The 19,260-nt window shown below is 42.9% G+C and overlaps 1 protein-coding gene across 1 annotated transcript in view; it reads left to right on the top strand.

Moving 5' to 3' along the window:
* RIT2 (Ras like without CAAX 2) overlaps positions 1-1,606 on the top strand; it is a 295,329-nt gene extending 293,723 nt beyond the window's left edge. Inside the window, exon 5 of the mRNA XM_054987141.1 lies at positions 1,379-1,606. Within this exon, the coding sequence (XP_054843116.1) occupies positions 1,379-1,606 (228 nt within the window). The remainder of the gene's footprint in view (positions 1-1,378) is intronic.
* The last annotated feature ends 17,654 nt before the right edge of the window (positions 1,607-19,260 follow it).

Below are 19,260 nucleotides of genomic sequence, written 5' to 3'. Positions count from 1 at the left end.
AAAAACCCAATTATGTATTTCCACCGTTTGAATCGTCTTTATAGATTTCATTTAAATAAAACAAAGTTGTTATTTCTCTTTGCTTCCTCCAGGAAGCCTTGCTTCTTCAACATCTATTTTTTTAAACTGAAGGCAGAACTGATGGAAGTTCGTTCAAAAAACACCATTCTGCCTTCACAGCAAACGTTGACAGACTAAGCCCATTACATGTATTCTGCTTCTTACAGGAATTGACATAGTGCAGTGTAATGGCTAAATGACTGAGTCAGAAAGTCCTCAGTTCAAATCATACCTTTGCCATCACATATTTGTTTGTTTAAGATATTCATATGCTCACTTTTCTCTTAAGCATTTCAGGACCTAAGGTGGGTAACAACAAAGGAAAACAATTTTATAAAACTATTTTTTTTAAAAAAACACCCAAAGACACCTTTTGCCCCCTTGCAGCAGCTATTCCCTCTCTGCCTAGGCTAGGGTTACCAATCCCCAGGTGAGGCCTGGAGATCTCTTGGAACTACAAATGATTGCCAGAAAACAGAGATCAGTTCCCTGTAGAAAACAGCTGCTTTGGAGGTGAGAATCTATGGCATTATACCCCCTTCCTAAGCTCCACCTACAAATCTCCAGGAATTTTCCAACCCAGTATTTGGCCCTGATATTGAGTCCTATTTCTAAGATAGCATGAGGTTTAATGAGAGAATGGAAGTGCCAGGAAGAAAGCCAGTATGGGCTTGGGTTTAGACAGTTAAATGAGGATGAAAGACACTCAGATGTAGAGACTAGAGATGGGCACGGACCAGAAAAACTCCAAACTGTGCAGTTTGTGGTTCATCGTGTTTCACAAACTGCAAACCACGATCTTTCATGAACTTGCCCTGGTTTGTGAACTGATTCATTCGGTTTGTGAAAACATCACTTCCAGGTCAACAGAAGGTCTGCAGAGAGCCCATTCCCCTGCACTCCATTGCCTAGAAAACTGATTGATCAGTACCAGGCTGTCTGCAGTGATGAACTAAAATATGAACCAAATGAACGGCTAAAATTCATCACGGTTTGTGAGAAATGACCTCCTGTGAACTGCTGGTTCATGAACCACGGACCAACCCGGTTCGTTATGAACTTTGGTTCATATTTCCGTTCGTGCCCGCCTCTAGCAGAGACTCATCTGTGATTCTTATGTGGTAACTATTGACTAATCGTTAACTCTGAGCCTAGTCAACTTCCTAGGACTGCTGGAAGAATAACTTGCAGGACAGGGGCATGGTGGGAATCAGCGTAGACAGTTCCGGGTTTGTTAGGCCAATGGTGTATTTGAATAACATCTCTTTGGAACCTGGACTGTCTCTACTATTAAACATCCTCTTTCTTTTTGATGTAGGTGTCCAGGGAAGAAGGTACGAACCTGGCCAGACAATATGGCTGCCCCTTCTTCGAGACCTCTGCTGCCTTTCATTTCTATATCGATGATGTCTTTTACAGACTTGTGAGGGAAATCCGAAAGAGGGAGATGTCTCTGTCTCTGGCAGAAAGGAAACAGAAAAGCAAGGACAGTCTGTGGCAGAGACTGAAAGGATCTTTGAAGAAGAAAAAAGAAAGTCCTTCTTGATCTCACTTCTCATCTGGTTAACTGCATTCTTTGGGAATTTCTTGGAGCCCATACTCTGAAACGTTTTGAAAAGGCATCATCTTATATGATCTTATTTTCAGGATCTCTCCCACACAGGGCAAGTTGTCTAATTTCAGAAGAGCTAGGCACAAGGTGGGAAAGGCACCCCTTCTGGTTCATTACTAAAAACGAAGTTGGAAATGTATGTAATACGTTGCTTTAAAAAAATGCAACTTGAATGTCTTTTATTTGACAGATGATAGTATTCAAAGCTCATAAACAATGGCATGTTAAAAAGAGTCAAAATTCAAATGAGTTTTTTTAAAAAAAACATTCTATATCTCGAAAAGCACAGGGCATTCGCTTTGCCAGCAACTATATTTGTTTCATTACCATGTATGTATTTTTTATAACAATCATTTGATGGTGCTTAGCTATATGAGTGAAACCCTCATCCTTTGAAAAATATTGGCTTGGATCCAAAGACTCCTAGGTAGAACAATAAGACATTTTCTCTTTCATTGGGGGTGGGGTGGGGGGTGGATGTGGGTTTCTAGCAATTTCCACCAGTTCCACTAGCCAGCTGCATGCCCCAGCACTGCATTATAGATCATTGCAGTGGACTCTAAAGACTGACTTTTCATGGCACATGAGTGGCTGAAGTGGGAACTGGGACAAACCTTAGGAATGTATGTTTGGTGTAGTGGTTAAGAGTGTGGGACTCTAATCTGGAGAGCCGGGTTTGATTCCCCACTCCTCCACTTGAAGCCAGCTGGGTGACCTTGGGTCAGTCACAGCTCTCTCAGAGCACTCTCAGCCCCACCCACCTCACAGGGTGTTTTGTTGTGGGGATAATAACATGCTTTGTAAGCCACTCTGAGTGGATGTTAAGTCATCCTGAAGGGCGGTATATAAATCAAATATTGTTGTTGTTATGATGATGATGATGATGATGATGATGTATGGAACCCAATCTGCAGTTCTTTGGATCGAAACATTTGTGCTTTATGTGATGTGAAGTGATGTGAAAACTCTATAGGGATAAGAGAATTTTCTTCTTTTAATTACTTGATGTCTCCACTCTGCCCTCTGTTCCACTCTTCTGGAATTTTGGATTGACTGGGAGTATTTCTAAAATTAATTCCAGGATCGGACTATGTACACACTGTTCCAGCTGTCATTTCCTTCCGTTCGTTGGCATCCCCCCCCCTTTTCTGATGTGCCCAAATGCGAGAAAACAGGGGAAAGCAGAGTTGGGGTGATCGTCCATATAATAGCTTCAAGATACTTTTTGTATGTGGTGTTTTTCTACTTCCCTCATTCTCATTGCAAAACCACCCCATGAAAAGAATCTTAAGACAACTGCACATGTGATTACATGATTGGCTTCACTTTCTGAAATACTTCAGAAAAATCAACAAAACCCAGCTAACTTTTGTGTAGTGTTTTGTTCATGAAAACATACACAGAAACACAAATGAACTGGGAAGTGTATGCACAATGCTGGGCAGTAAATTCAGAAATGAGAAGAAATGGAACAATTGAGAATTCTTAGTTCCTCTTCAAAAAATCAGTAATTCAGTGTTCCAAATACCGAAGAGAAATTTGGATGAGGAGAAGTTCATAAGTATTCCTGATTTACTGTTTGATCTCTAATGGCTGTTCCACACACAGAGATCATAATTAGTGGTAGGGTATGAGCTTTCATGAGTTACAGTTCACTTCAGAAGAAGTGAGCTGTGACTCACGAAAGTTCATACCCTGCCACAAATTTGGTTAATCTTATCGGTGCTACTGGACTCTTGCTCTTTTCCACTGCTACCAACAGACTAAAACAGCTAACCATCACTTAACATTAAAGTTGTAGGGCATGTGTTGAGTCATACCTGTTCACCTCACACAATGGCCCTAAGGGAAAATTAATCAGCTAGATGAATTAGCTAACCAAAGAAATTGCACGGATGTCTATCTTTGGTGAAACAACCGCTTAACCAGCTACATCATGTGGCATGTGTCCCTTAACACTTATGCACATGATGTTTCATGTAACTTTTAGAGACCCATCATGAAGTCTCAATATGAGATACAGTATTTGGGTCAAGTGGCACCTTAGAAACCAAAAAAAGTTTCAGACAAGTTTTGGCCATTTTCACACGTCTTACCGGCCATGCAAAATTGCACAAAACTCCTGGAACGACAGCATCTTCCTAGCACAATTTCCTGTCATGACTCTGGTTTGTGGCACAATCATGCCACAAACCAGAGTCATGACAGCGAATCGTGCCAGGAAGACGCCATTGTTCCAGGAGTTTTGTGCAATTTTGCGAGGCCGTTAAGATATGTGAAAATGGCCTGTGTCTGAAGAAGGAAGCTCTGACTCTCAAAAGCTTACACCCTGAAATTCTTGTTGGTCTCTAAAGTGCCCCTGGACTCAAATCCTGCCACTCTACTGCAGGCCAAAATGACTAACTTCCTAGAACTATCATCATGAGATGGATTGACACAATAAAGTAAGCTACAACCTTCCGACTGCAAGAGAAAGGCTAATGATAGGACATTTTGGAGGTCATTAATACATAGGGTTACCATAAATTGGAAGTGACTTGACAGCACATAACACACACAAATAATCCATAACACTTAATCCTAGCTAATAGGGCAATGCAGACAAAGATTATAGACCGCATGTCTGTCTCAAGTCATAACCAAACAGCAGAGCGGTTCCTGTCATTGTGGCCTAATGAACCCAGACGTTTCCACTGTGCGGGAAGGGGAATTCCTATGTAGCTTTCAGGACAACAGAAATCATTAGCTCCGTGTGTGTTGGTAGCTCTTTCCTCCAATTGTCAAAATGTTAAGACAGGAACAGATTTTTTCTGTTACTGCAATGGTGGCTCAGAAAGGAGATCTATAACTCCCTTTGCTGTCAATCATGTTGAAATCTGCATTCATCGCAGAATTATTTGGTTTAAGAGTTGCCCATGCAACCACACACACACACACACACACAATTGGCTATGTATCCCTTTTCAAATGGATCTGCAGTATCTGATATAAATGTTTAATATATGAGGCTGGGTAACCTTCTTTCCTAGCCCTGGCAGATTTGATTATTATCTCACTATGAAATCATTATCTCAGAAGGCAGTCATAAAACAGGATGGGATATATGCCCAATTAAGGCATTCCTTTAAATCTAGCCATGATATTTATATTACCCCTATTATCACAGTGTCAGGACACTTGAAAGTCTTGTTAATCTCATTCACTGGAGCTGAACAGAAGAAGTGTCGAGAAGTGAGGGCTTAGTTGGGATTCCTGCTGGGAGAAAGGTAGGATAAAAGCTTTAAAATAAATACAAAATGCATCTGTTGATTTATTATTATCATTATGAATGGTAGGGAATGTGAGAAGGTAGGGCTTATGTACTCTGCAACATGGGGTGGTAAGTTATAAATTGCAATCTGTTGGTACCGTTGATGGAAGCTAGGTCATCTAGCATCAAGGGTGGAAGGTAGGTACATAATGTACACGTGATGCTGCTTTATACTGAATTAGTCCATTGGTTTATCAAGTAGAGAACTACTGCTGGGATTGGCAGTAGTTCTCTGGAGTCTCAGGAGTCTCTAAGGGCCCCATTCCTTCTGCCCACCAACACTCAAAATAGTGGCAGGATAAAATATTTAAAAACTCTGCCGTGTCACGTGCAGTATCACGTCACTTCTCAATAAAAATGGAAGTTACATTGGATAGCTCTAGGATAGCTCTAGGAATCGCCACTAACTGTGTCAAAACCATAGAGTTTCTGACAATTCCTAGAGCTACCCATCTCACTTCTATTTTTTTAACCAGAGATGACATGATGCCATTCCATTCATTTTCTCTTCTCTTCCTCCTCCCTGACCTGTCAACCCCCAGCCAGCAGCAGAGCAGACAGGCAGTTGTGGGGAGGATCTCTACTTCTACTTCGTCAGTGCCTTGCAGATCTCAGGCTCTCTGAGGAGTTAGGACTACATTTCCCAGGGTGCAATGAGATGCAGTACCTTAAATGCTGCCTGTGCCAATCAGTAAAACATCACAAAAAATAATCTTGATGTTCCAACCATACATGCAATTATATCAAGATGTGTGTGTGTGTGCATACACACAAAAGTGTGTACTGGCAACACAAAATACAAAAGTGTGTATGGGCAACACAAAGGGGAAAGAATGCAAATGACCTGAAGGGAATAAAAGCTTGGCAAACCAAACATGCTCCCAACATGATTTTTTCTTTCAATTCTTCTAGTTAAATCGGAGTTCAGAAGGTTTTCTGGACAGAAGAGTCTAACAGACCCAGAAGGAGAAATGCCACTTATCCTTAGATGTGGTGGCTTGTTTTCTACTCGTAGTTTTGGTGTTTCATTAGGTAAAGGAATGGTGCATGAACAGGGGTAATGTAGCAAAGGAGGATTGGGGGCAGTAGAATGTATTGTATTCCTGTTGCAAATGCTTATAAAAATAAACTAAATAAAATTAAAACATGGTACATTAAAAAAACAAGCTCACACTTCATGAGCAACATACAGGAACCAAAATGTTGAAGATGTTTGTTTGTAGGTTATATATATATAACCTTGCTTGCTAATTCCCCCACACATTCTTTTACTCACAAGGAGACCAATTCTGGTAACAGATATATATATGTGTGTGTGTGTGTGTGTGTTACCAGAATTGGTCTCCTTGTGAGTAAAAGAATTTGTGGGGGAATTAGCAAGCAAGGAAGACAGCTATGCGAGAGGCTAGTAACTATGGGATCTTGTGCACCAATGTTTAAGAGGATCCATTCCTGTAGAGAACCCTTTCAATAAGCAGTTCATTGCCCCACTGTCTCCAAGGTGGGGCAATGAACTAGGAAGGTTTGATTAGGTCTTCCTGGGAGGAACTATACGTGTAAAAAGATTATTTGATGACCCACGATGGCTGGATGGGTGAGGCTACGATAGGAGAGTGGGTAAAGGGTAGAATTGGCAGGGTGTGTGAATGGATTCATCCAAGTACCTCTGGAGACCTCCATTGTTCTGTGGTTATGCACAAACTCCGGGGTTGGGGGCTAAGTTAGTCTTACTTCACTTCTCACATTCCAGTACTTTTCCATCTCCTGCCTAGCCAGGCAGCTTGTCTGTGTTTTAAACACATGAGCAGAGGGGCTTATGATATTGCCATATTCATAAGCCTTAATATCATGAGGGCAAGTGTGACCACTTATATATGTGCCTCAATAAATATGAAAACATTCAAAAGACAATAAGATTCCAAATCAGGCATAAGAAAAGTTTAGCTTTCAAATGCTGATCAGCCAGAATTTTATTAAATTGTCTGCTAAACTGTATCCAATTTTGTAGCCATTATTGGAAAGCTCCAGATTTTTTCAAGCTCCCCTACCCGCCAACTTGCCAAGGATATCAAGCTGTGTCTTGGCTCTGTCTCTGATGTGTTTTATTCAACTAGATTGTTGTTCTTGTTGTTATTTTCAGTTTTTTTATATTGCATTAGCTCAGTATTTTAGCAACTCCATTTGTTTGTGCTTTGACACACAACTTGGTTCTTTATCAAGCTTATTTTTTATGCACTTTGGGACGCAGTTCAGCTCCTTTGCAAACTGGCTTGTCAACATCTGCCATATCTCCCCCCCCCCCCCGCCCCGTATTTAGCTGGATTATTGTCTTTATTTTAATTCTGAGTCCTCTATATTGTACGTGCTCTTTACCTTGCCCATTGACTAAGAAGTGCCAGAATATAAACAGAAGAATAATGTCCATGTGTCATTTTGATATTTCTTGATTGGATGGGTCAGTGTATTTTTTTTTCAATAGCAAGCAATGTTGCTAAGATGGTGTGGGATATCAATTTCCCTTTTGCTTTGGCAAAGGCAAAGGCAAATGCATGCAATAAATTAAACAATTTGAGTTGAATGTCATGAATTTCCGATTACATTAATGTAAATTCAATTAGACCAAATTAAACTATTATCCAATTAAACTCTTTCTGTTCAGAAGTGAAGCTCTTGAGGAGGGTAAAGACGGTTCTTGTGAAAGCTTTATTGGCTGCTTTCCCATGATGTCTTTCATAAAATGTCAAGACTGGATTCCCACCTGCTTTTCCACCATGCATTATGTGACACCTCGTCCGTAAATAGGGTTGCCACCTGACTTGAGATGTCACATAATTACAACTGCTCTCCAGCCTACAGAGATTGGGGGCATTTTCACATGGCTGCAAACCCTCCGGAAAATTGCACAAAATTCATGGCATGGTGGCATCTTCGTAGCATGATTTCCCATCATGATCCCATTTAATGGTGCAATTTCTGACATCATTGGTTGTTGTGGATTTTCCGGGCTGTATCGCCGTGGTCTTGGCATTGTAGTTCCTGACGCTTCGCCAGCAGCTGTGGCTGGCATCTTCAGAGGTGTAGCACCAAAAGACAGAGATCTCTCAGTGTCACAGTGTGGAAAAGATGTTGGCAGGTCATTTATATCTACTCAGGAGGGGTGGGGTTGAGCTGAGTCATCCTGTAAGAGTTTCCCAGGGTGTGGAATGCTAATGGAGGGAGGCTTCACTGTATCCTGAGGAGGTTCTTTTGCATATGGATTAGTGCTTGATGTACTAATCTTCTCTGCAGGGCTATTATCAGGTATAGAGTGTTTTGTTAGCCTGGTGTTTTTTAGGGCTGGAAACGATGCTCTGTTCATTCTTAAAGTCTCTTCTTTCCTGTTGAAATTGTGCTTATGCTTATGAATTTCAATGGCTTCCCTGTGCAGTCTGACAAAGTAGTTGGAAGTGTTGTCAAGTATTTTAGTGTCCTGGAATAGGATACTGTGTCCTGTTTGAGTTAGGCTATGTTCAGCCACTGCTGATTTTTCCGGATGGCCAAGTCTGCAGTGTCTTTCATGTTCTTTTATTCTTGTCTGGATGCTACATTTTGTGGTCCCAATGTAAACTTGTCCACAGCTGCAGGGTATATGGTATACTCCTGCAGAGGTGAGGGGTCTCTACTGTCTTTTGCTTAAACATTAGTAGACCATGCAAGACGGATATGTGAACCACACTTTCTCAACGAGGAATTTAATCATCTAAACCACGCACTTCAAGCAAATGGCTACTCCAGAAATGAAATCAGAAGAGCGAGCAAACCAAGGATATATCAAACAACTAAGGGAAAACAGTCTCCCACAGGAAAAGTATTTTTACCATATATCAAAGGAATCACTGATCAGATGGGAAAGCTTATGAAAAAGTACAGCTTACAAACAGTATTGAGACCCACCAGAAAAATAAAACAGATGCTACGTTCAGCAAAAGACAGTAGAGACCCCCTCACCTCTGCAGGAGTATACCGTATACCCTGCAGCTGTGGACAAGTTTACATCGGGACCACAAAATGTAGCATCCAGACAAGAATAAAAGAACATGAAAGACACTGCAAAATTGGCCATCCGGAAAAATCAGCAGTGGCTGACCATAGCCTAACTCAAATAGGACACAGTATCCTATTCCAGGACACTAAAATACTTGACAACACTTCCAACTACTTTGTCAGACTGCACAGGGAAGCCATTGAAATTCATAAGCATAAGCACAATTTCAACAGGAAAGAAGAGACTTTAAGAATGAATAGAGCATGGTTTCCAGCCCTGAAAAACACCAGGCTAACAAAACACTCTATACCCGACAATAGCCCTGCAGAGAAGATTAGCACATCAAGCACCAATCCATATGCAAAAGAACCTCCTCAGGATACAGTGAAGCCTCCCTCCATTAGCATTCCACACCCTGGGAAACTCTTACAGGATGACTCAGCTCAATCCCACCCCTCCTGAGTAGATATAAATGACCTGCCAACATCTTTTCCACACTGTGACACTGAGAGATCTCTGTCTTTTGGTGCTACACCTCTGAAGATGCCAGCCACAGCTGCTGGCAAAACGTCAGGAACTACAATGCCAAGACCATGGCTATACAGCCCGGAAAATCCACAACCATCCACAGAGAACAACCATCGTTCTCTGGCCATGAAAGCCTTCGACAATATTCTGACATCATTGCACCATTAAACACGATCATGATGGGAAATCACGCTATGAAGATCCCGTTGTGCTGTGAGTTTTACACGATTTTCCAGAGGTTTTGCAAGCATGTGAAAATGGTCAAGCTTTCCTGGAGAAATTGACAGGTTTAGACAGTTCACTCCATGGCATTATATCTCACTGAAGTCCCCCCCTTCCCAAACTTCACCAACCCCAGTCTTGCCCTCCCCAATTCTCCAGGAATTTCACAAACCAGAGTTAGCGACCCTATCCATAAAAATCTCCAAAGACAAAAATGGGAAGCTCCCACATTTCAAAGAGCTAAGATTTTTCTTTCTTTCTTTCTTTCTTTCTTTCTTTCTTTCTTTCTTTCTTTCTTTCTTTCTTTCTTTCTTTCTTTCTTTCTTTCTTTCTTTCTTTCTTTCTTTCTTTCTTTCTTTGAATGAGCATGCAAGTGAACACACTCACATAAGTATGTGTCTCTGTATGCTAGAAGGGGTGTGCACCCCCCAAAATATCTGGGAAATCCAAAATGGGGTTTCAGGGATCTCACAAAAATCTGGTATGCTTGGAATCTGGGAAAGATTCTCTGATCTGTTTCAAGATCCCCAATTTATTCGGCCATTATTCCCTATGGGGGAAACTATGGGGGGGGGGTAATCTGGGAGTCTGGGAGGGTCATTTTTCAAGAAAACTCCACAAAATTTGCAGGGAACTTACTCATATCTGTCATGTAAATATCCTCAAAGTTTTAGGAAGATTGGACTGGGGTCCAATTCTAGGGGTCCCTAAAGAAGGTGCTTCCATCCACTCTATTATTACCTATGAGGAAAACTATCAGGAGGGTTTCCAGGAGGGTGGGGGTGGCATTTTTCAAGAAAAGCCCATAAAATTTGCTGACAACCTACTATTGACTATCTTACAAAGCCCACCCAAGTTTCAGGAAGATTGGACCTCAGGATCCAATTCTATGGGCCCTTGTAGAAGGTGCTCCCAGCCACTCTCCATTACTTCCTATGGGAAAAAAAAATATCTTGGGGCTACCCAGGGGCCTGGAGGTGGCATTTTTCAAGAAAACAACACTAAATGTGCAGAAAACCTACTCATAACTGTCTTCCAAAGGTCACTCAAGTTTTAGGAAAATTGGCCTTCAGGGTCCAATTCTATGCACCCCTGAAGAAAGTGCCCCAGCTACTCTCCACGGTTTTCTAAGGGGTAAAGATCCAGATGAGTTAGCCATGTTAGTCTGTAGTAGCAAAATAGTAAAGAGTCCAGTAGCACCTTTAAGACTAACCAACTGTGCTGTCGCTTAAGCTTTTGAGAACCACAGTTCTCTTCATCAGATGCATCAAGAGAACTGTGGTTCTCAAAAGTTTATGCTACAGTAAAGTTGGGTAATCTTAAAGGTGCTACTGGACTCTTTACTAAGGGGGAAACATTTACAAGCAGGCTCTCCTGCAGCAACACATTGGGGCAAGGCTGCCAGTGACCAAAGGCACACTTCCAATAGCAAGACAAACCCCAACAGAACCAAAGTGATGTGAAGGGACCAACATCAAACCAGAGAATCATGTCAAAGCAGAGAACTCCACCCAATCTAAAGTGAAGCAAGAAGAACCCAAGTGAATCAAAGGGACCAACATCAAACCAGAAAATTATATCAAAACAGAATTCCACCCAAACCAAACTGAAGCAAGGGACATTGTTGAAACTTAGCCCAGCTGAACCAGTGTCACTCACAGAAGCTAGGTAGACAAGGAGTCCTGAACAGATGGGCCACTCGCTCCCCTTCCCTGCCTCACTTCCCCTCCCTCCTACCTTTGCCTCACTCCCCCTCCTCTCATCCTCCTCCCCTCTTGGGAAGAAAAAGAGGAAGCCCAGGAAGGAGCCAACCAAAGGCTGAAGCCATGTTTCTCAGATTTAACTTGATTTAACCACATTTATCTGGGGCTCTGGATCCTGGTTCCCAGATTGGATCCCAAATTCTCTGATTTGATTTGGAAAAGCCAGGCTTAGCTGGATTAGCAAAAACCCAGCTTTTACCAAAATCCCAGATATGGATTGCACACCCCTATATAGAATCATAGAGTTGGAAGGAGACTTAAAGACCATCTACAACAACCCCCTACCCAATGTAGGAACAGCCTAAAGCATCCCCGCCAAGTATTCATCCAGCTACTCCTTGAAGACTGCCAATGAGGGGGAACCCATCACATCCCTAGGCAGCTGATTTCAGTGCTGGATTACTCTTAGTAATAGTATGCTAGCATGCTAGTTACTAACATTTTGTTCCTTAGCCCTAAAAGCATTATCCCATGATGCAGGGAGCCAATGCGGTGGACTGATTAGTGTTTGGGGTGGGGTCTCCTGACCAGACATGTACCCTTCCGAGATTCACCTTAGAAACTGCTCCATTGCTTGGGGTGGCCTAGGAACACTGCAAGACAAGAGGAGGGAATTCCTATCTTTGCCCCTTTCTCAGGATCAACATGTCCTAGGATCATATGACTGATCGTAGAACTCTTGCATAGCTAGGCCAGGACTTGGGAGAGTGGGGCCACTTGCCTTCTTAGCCATAAAACTTACTGAGTGACCAGCAATTCCAATCATAGACCGTTTCCACACTGCTTACATTCCCTCGGAACAACCTGGAACATCGCACAAAAAACGCGGAAGGTTGCGTTTTCTCGCACGAGATTTGTGCGATGTCACTCAAATCTTGTGCAAGAAAACACAATATTCCACGTTTTTTGCATGATGTTTCGGGTTGTTCCGAGGGAAGGTAAGCAGTGTGGAAACGGCCATCCTCTCTCAACTTAACCTACCTCACAGCAGGGTAATAAGGGTAAAATGGGCTGGTTGGAAAGCTGAGAAAGAACTTGCAGATCCACCTAAATTGTGCTATCTCAGGATTCTGTTCATGTTAGATAATTCAGTTGCTCGGGGCATATTATTTGGATTCTGTTGACATCAAATTTGCATTTTGGTGTGTGTGTGTTTTAAGTTCCATGGACATGTTCATGAGTTGCACATTATTTGGATTATATTTCTGCATTGGAAGTGACGTCTTCCTTTCCTTGTCAGACTGCTCAGGGAAGCCATTGAAATTCACAAGCATAAGCAAAACTTCAACAGGAAGGAAGAAACCTTAAGAATGAACAGAGCATGGTTTCCAGTTCTGAAAAACACCAGGCTAACAAAACACTCTATACCCGACAATAGCCCTGCAGAGAAGATTAGCACATCAAGCACCAATCCATATGCAAAAAAACCTCCTCAGGATACAGTGAAACCTCCTGCCATTAGCATTCCACACCCTGGGAAACGCTTACAAGATGACTCAGCTCAACCCCACCCCTCCTGAGTAGATACAAATGACCTGCCAACATCTTTTCCACACTGTGACACTGAGAGATCTCTGTCTTTTGGTGCTACACCTCTGAAGATGCCAGCCACAGCTGCTGGCGGAACGTCAGGAACTACAATGCGAAGACCATGGCAATACAGCCCAGAAAACCCACAACAACCATCGTCTTCCTTTCTTTCTGGGTAGCTTAGCCCGTCTCCACTCTCCTCCCATTTCAGATTCTTTTCAGTTGAAAAATCTCCCTGGGTCCCTGTGTGATATCTGCATGGCACAATGATTTGCATCGAAGATGGATATTGTCTTGTAACTGCTGTGAAAGTCACCCCAGAGGCTCTCCCCCAGATTTCCAGTTTGATTTATAGCCTTCCCTTGCACTGCTGAATCAGAGACTCCTCCTTTGTTCAACTGATCCAATTTTGCTACAACCCGCTCTGAATTATGAGGTTGCTTTCATGATAGGGCCAACTGTCCACTCAAGAGCACAAGGCCCCTGTGGCTATTTGAATCTCTCCCTCCTGAGATAATAAAGATCAGAGCCTCCGAAGCAGCTGTCTTGCCAATTGTATGTCTGCTGTCATTAGACAATTAATGTGACAATGAAAATTTCCCAGCCTAGCACTTTGTCACAGGCCAATATTTCTTTTCCCTCTTGGTAGGGTTCAGAGCCTCACAACTGCTTCAACAACTTGCAAGAACAAACTGAAATGGGTGTTATTGATCACCACCTCTATAGGAATAGAAGTTAAGGAATAAAGAAAGGAGCAGTTGTCCAGCTGAACCCCTTTGAATAAATGTCATTCTCAGGGGAGTATATGGAGCTTTAAGTAGGCAGTGGCAAAATGAGATCTCCAATTATACTCTTTGAAACTCTGAAATTGGAGTTAGAGCCAAACTAAAAGTGACGCCTGACACTAGTTGGACACTTGTCAGCTTCCCTCAAGTTTTGATGGGAAATCTAGGTGCCCTGGTCTTGCAGCTTGGCTCTCCGACTGCTCTCCAATGGAGTTTTCAACTGTCACTTGTACAACATTCCCCCAAGCTGCCTACATTTCCTATCAAAACTTGAGAGAAGCTGACAAGTGTCCAACTAGTGTCAGGCGTCGCTTGTAGTTTGGCCCTCAGTCAGCAAACTTTACCTAAAACAGAGAGGCCATATCTAGCGCAATATCTGAGGAAGTTCAGCTGTTTCCCCACGTTCTTAATGGGATGGCCCACTCACCGAACTCTGGTGGCTTTCCCCCAGAAATCCACACGGTTCCATTTGCAAATTGGCTGCGGACCATTTGGCTTCCATTTTTTGGGTGCCCTTTCTGGGAACAGAACTCACTTTCTGCATTCCCCAAAAAATGGTGCTGAAAAAGGGAAGTCAAACAAGCTAAATGGCCCACAGCCGTTTTGCAAACGGAGCCATGAAGATTCCTGGGGGAAAGTCGCTAGCGTTCGGTGAGTGGGCCATCCCTTTAAAAGCATGTGGAAACTACCTTCATGGGATGGTAAATAAACTTTTTGAAACAAGCAGAAGTTCTTTTGGAATGGGAGAAGATGTATATCTTGAGGTTGTTGCCCATTTTTCCTTACATTTCAAAGAATATCCAAGGAATTATGAGAGGAACCATTTTTTTTTAAAAAAATCTAGCAATACTGCTGAAGGGGGGATGTCCACACATACCCAAAATGATTCGGAAGAATTGGAGGGCCAAATTTTAATATGACTAATAACATTTCCTGGGAATGAGACTGATGGAAGACAGAGCAGGAGTCGTTGGCTGCTTCCACACACGTTGGATAATCCACTTTCAATACTCTTTAGTGAACATTTGAAACTGATTTTCCATGTGTGGAACAAAAAATCCACTTCAAAAGGATTGTGAAAGTGCATTGAAAGTGCATTATTCAACATGTGTGGAAATGGCCATAATGTCTTTAAGTGGACTGAATAAGCAGGATTTTGAGTTACAAGACATTAGGTCTTCCATGCAAGATTTAAAAAAAATGTTGCATGCCCAATATTTCTGGGCACCATTGCTCTTTGGAACAAAGACAGAATTGGCTTGAACAGATTCTGTGACTGAATTCTAATTCTCATTTACAAGCTGAACATTTATGGTAAAGTGGAGCCAATCATTAGAGGAATTCACATCAAAGTATCGAGGCTCCTTCCTTGGTTTATGTATATTGTACAACATTATTACCAATTCCTAGCTGAATGTCTTGTTATGAGATCCTTCTAATGAGAAATGCCAGGGACAGAACCTAGAAATTTCTCAGTGCAAAACATGAGCACCACTGATGAGCTATGGACCCTTTTAATGAAGTGTCACCATCTACCCAAAGGAGGACCAAAAAAAGCCCCATCGTGCCTAGGACCCCAATAAGACATTCAGTTGAATAGGAAGATAGCAACATGCTGTTCAACTCATGGGCAGGGTCTACAGAGTACATGGCTCTATGGGCCTGGTCATAACTCGTCACTTGAAAAAAAAAGATCTGTGGGTTAAATTAGTAGTTAAATGGTTGGGTTGCGAATCAGCATTCTGCCGGTTCAAATCCCACTACTGCCATGAGCTCTGCAGGTGGCCTTGGGGAAGTCACTCCTCTCAGCCCCAGCTTCCCAGCTGCATGGAGGGGATAATAATAACATGGACTGTTCTAACATAGTGGCTAAGAGGTTGGGCAGTGAATCAGCACTCTGCTGGTTCAAGTCCCACTACTGCCAGGAGCTCAGCAGGTGGCCTTGAGTATGCCACTCCTCTCAGCCCCAGCTCCCCAGCTGCATAGAGGGGATAATAATAATATGAACTGCTGTAGCCCCTCAAATGCTTTTAGCTCCATTAGTGCAGTGGAGCTGCTGTAGCATAGTGGTTAAATGGTAGGGTGGAACTCAACACTCTGCTGGTTTGACTCCTATGACTGCTATGAGTTCAGCAAGTGGCCTTGGGAAAGCCACTCCTCTCAGCCCAGCTCCCCAGCTGCATGGAAGGGATAATAATAACATGGACTGCTGTAGCATAGTGGTTAAGTGGTTGGGCTGTAAGTAAACACTCTGCTGGTTTGAATCCCACTATTGCCATGAGCTCAGCAGGTGGCCTTGGGTAAGCCACTCCTCTTGGCCCAGCTCCCCGGATGTTTTGTGGGTATAATAATAACACTGACTTTATTCACCACTCAGAGTGGGGCACTAATTTGTCTAGAAGAGTGACATATGAGCACAGTTATTATTATTAGGATACAACAAGAAATCTGACTGATTTTCTCTCCAATATTCCACCTGTTCATGCCCTTCCTTAGGTATTTAACTAACATAGGAACATGAATTCACTATGGAAGACAGGAGTCTGAAAAAGAAATAAGTCTGAGATTATTTTCACGCTTCCTGTCCAAAACCCTGTTGCAAAAGCTGTTCATGCAGCATGCAAGCACGATTCAGCTCAGCATTTATGTTGCTTGGAAAGGCATCGGTGCTTCTGAATGGAGCCGGACTCAGTTGGAATCTATGAACCATGTCTGGGAGGCACTTAAGGTAACAGATGTTTCTTGCCTCCCTCTCCCCACAATAGCCCCCTGCGACCTTCCAAAAAGTTGACGCTGATGGTTTGAGGGAACCTTGGGGACAAGATTTCACATGGCATAGGTCCTGCTGTGAGAAGGGAAGTTGAATAAAATAGTCTGTTCAACCATCTCTAACTACAGTTGCTCAGATAATACCAGTTCCCAATCCATTAATCATATATTCATTAAGAGCTGATTCAGACATGTATATGCAGTTCATATCCCTAGATGGGAGATAGCCAGTTTTGTGTAGTGGTTAAGAGCACGGGACTCTAATCTGGAGAACCGGGTTTGATTCCCTACTCCTCCGCTTGAAGCCAGCTGGGTGACCTTGGGCTAGTCACAGTTCTCTGGAGCTCTCTCAGCGCCACCCACCTCACAAGGTGTTTTGTTGTGGGGATAATAATGGCATACTTTGTAAACCGCTCTGAGTGGGCGTTAAGTTGTCCTGAAGGGCGGTATATAAATCGAATGTTATTGTTTATTATTATTGTTGTTGTCGTCGTCATTATCATTATCGTCATCATCCTCATCCTCATCCTCATCATTATTGTTGTTGTTGTTGTTGTTGTTGTTGTTGTTGTTATTATAGATGGCTGGTAGCTGAGTGTGTGGACTGACTGCATAGTGCTTGTGGTGCAATTCGATGTTGCTGTTACCAAGAAGAGATAGGGTTCCAAGCTTCAAGTTGGGAAATCCCTAGAGATTTTGGGGGTGGAGCCTGGAGAGGGTGGGGTTTGGGGAGGGGAAGAACCTCAGTAAGATATAATTCCATAGAGTCTACCCTCCAAAGAAGCCATTTTCTCCAGATGAACTCATCTCTGTGGCTTGTAATTCCAGGAGATCTCCAGTCACCACCTGGAGATGACTTAGCTGGTGACAATTTTGGTTCAGTTCAAAATTTCAGCTCACTATTATAGTCCCTCTGCTCTTCAGAAGAAATTCCCCACCTGCTGCTCAGGTTATGTTTTTCCCTAACCATTTTCATGAGATTTGATAGCAAAACGGGCTTGACCATCGATGCACGTTTTTGCATCTGTCACAGATAAATGGCGCAAAAATGCCATAAAAGAAACACACAAAAAAGGAAAACTGCCAGAGGAAATCACTGCGATGACAACATTGTCTTTCTGGCCATGCACAAACATGAAAAGAAGTGGGGGGAAATACGTAGTTGTATATTCTGTTCATTCAGGGATGGGCATGTAATTGTGTGCCAGCCTCAAATGCTTCTGCATGAACAAATGACATTCCTGTAGGTATAAACTATCTGCTAGTGTATTTTTTTAAAATCTCCTCAAGTTGGATGAGTTTAGCAAAATGTCATTTGGAAATGTTACTGCAGAAACTACAGTGTAGAATGTTTAGGCTCAGCTAGAAAAGATACGATAATTACAAGAAATATCTGGGGATGGTTTATTTTCCTTTTCCATTAAGGAATCTATGAAGTACGTATGATGTGTGCTTAGGTTTACCAGTCTACTGCTCGGGGCAGGGGGTCGCCTGCTCCCACCCTCTGCCCTGCGCCACTACTTATCTGGCTGTGGCGGGGGAGAGAAGGGGAAAGAGCCTCCTGGAGCCAATTTGGGCCCCAAACAAGCTGAATCGGGCCCATTTGGGGCTAAAAATTGGCCCGCTGTGAAATGCGGAGCACTCCAGGGTCCTGCAAGACAATGTTCCGTCACCCTGGCAGCACTCCCGCCCTCCCATGCTCCGCAGCAGGCCAATTTCGGCCCCAAACATGCCAAATTCAGCCTGTTGCAGAACATAAGAGGTGCTGCTGGGAGAGCTCCTGTGCTTCACAGCAGGCCAATTTAGGCCCCAAACAGGCTGATATCAGCCGACTGCAGACAGCATGAGGCCCTGCATGATGATGTCACTTCCCGGAAGTGATATCATTGCACAGCCTGAGAACACGTGTTTTTTGCACATGCGAACCACACGCTAAAGGTGAGTGCTGGGTCTCCCACCTCCCACTGGGAGGGTAAGAGGACCTGGCAACCCTATGTGTGCTTTATTAATCAATCAATTAATCAATTAACCAATTAATCAATTGATCAATCGATCGATTGATTTGTGTCACTTATGGGACGTTTTTCTCACTGAGACCCAAGGTGGGGTACACAGTGTGAGATTAGTAATAAGAACAACAACATTCAATTTATATACCACCCTTCAAGACAACTTAACACCCACTCAGAGCAGTTTACAAAGTATGTCATTATTATCCCCACCTGTGAAGTGGGTGGGGCTGAGAGAGCTCCTAGAAGCTGTGACTGACGCAAGGTCACCCACCTGGCTTCAAACAGAAGAGTGGGGAATCAAACCCGGTTCTCCAGATTAGAGTCCAGTCGTTTTTAACCACTACACCAAACTGGCTCTCAGTCAGTATCAAGGACAATTTCATAAACAATGCCATAGGGTAAATAAATGCAAGTTTATAATGACGTAACATTAGCAAGAATCCAATACAGAGTTGAAGAAAAGCTGCAACAGAACATAAGCAATTCTAGGGCCGACATAGGAGCACATATTTAAAGCAACAGATAGTACGTAAGGCAGCATAGTGGTGAGGTCTATGGGGGAAGTCTATGGTCCTTAACTCATTAGCAGAGCATCTGAGACCCCTCCCTACTATACAAATGCCAAACAAGACTGGAATAATGGAA

This window comes from Eublepharis macularius, chromosome 8, assembly GCF_028583425.1.
Source record: "Eublepharis macularius isolate TG4126 chromosome 8, MPM_Emac_v1.0, whole genome shotgun sequence".
NCBI lineage: Eukaryota > Metazoa > Chordata > Lepidosauria > Squamata > Eublepharidae > Eublepharis > Eublepharis macularius.
This window is presented reverse-complemented; position numbering and strand designations above follow the sequence as displayed.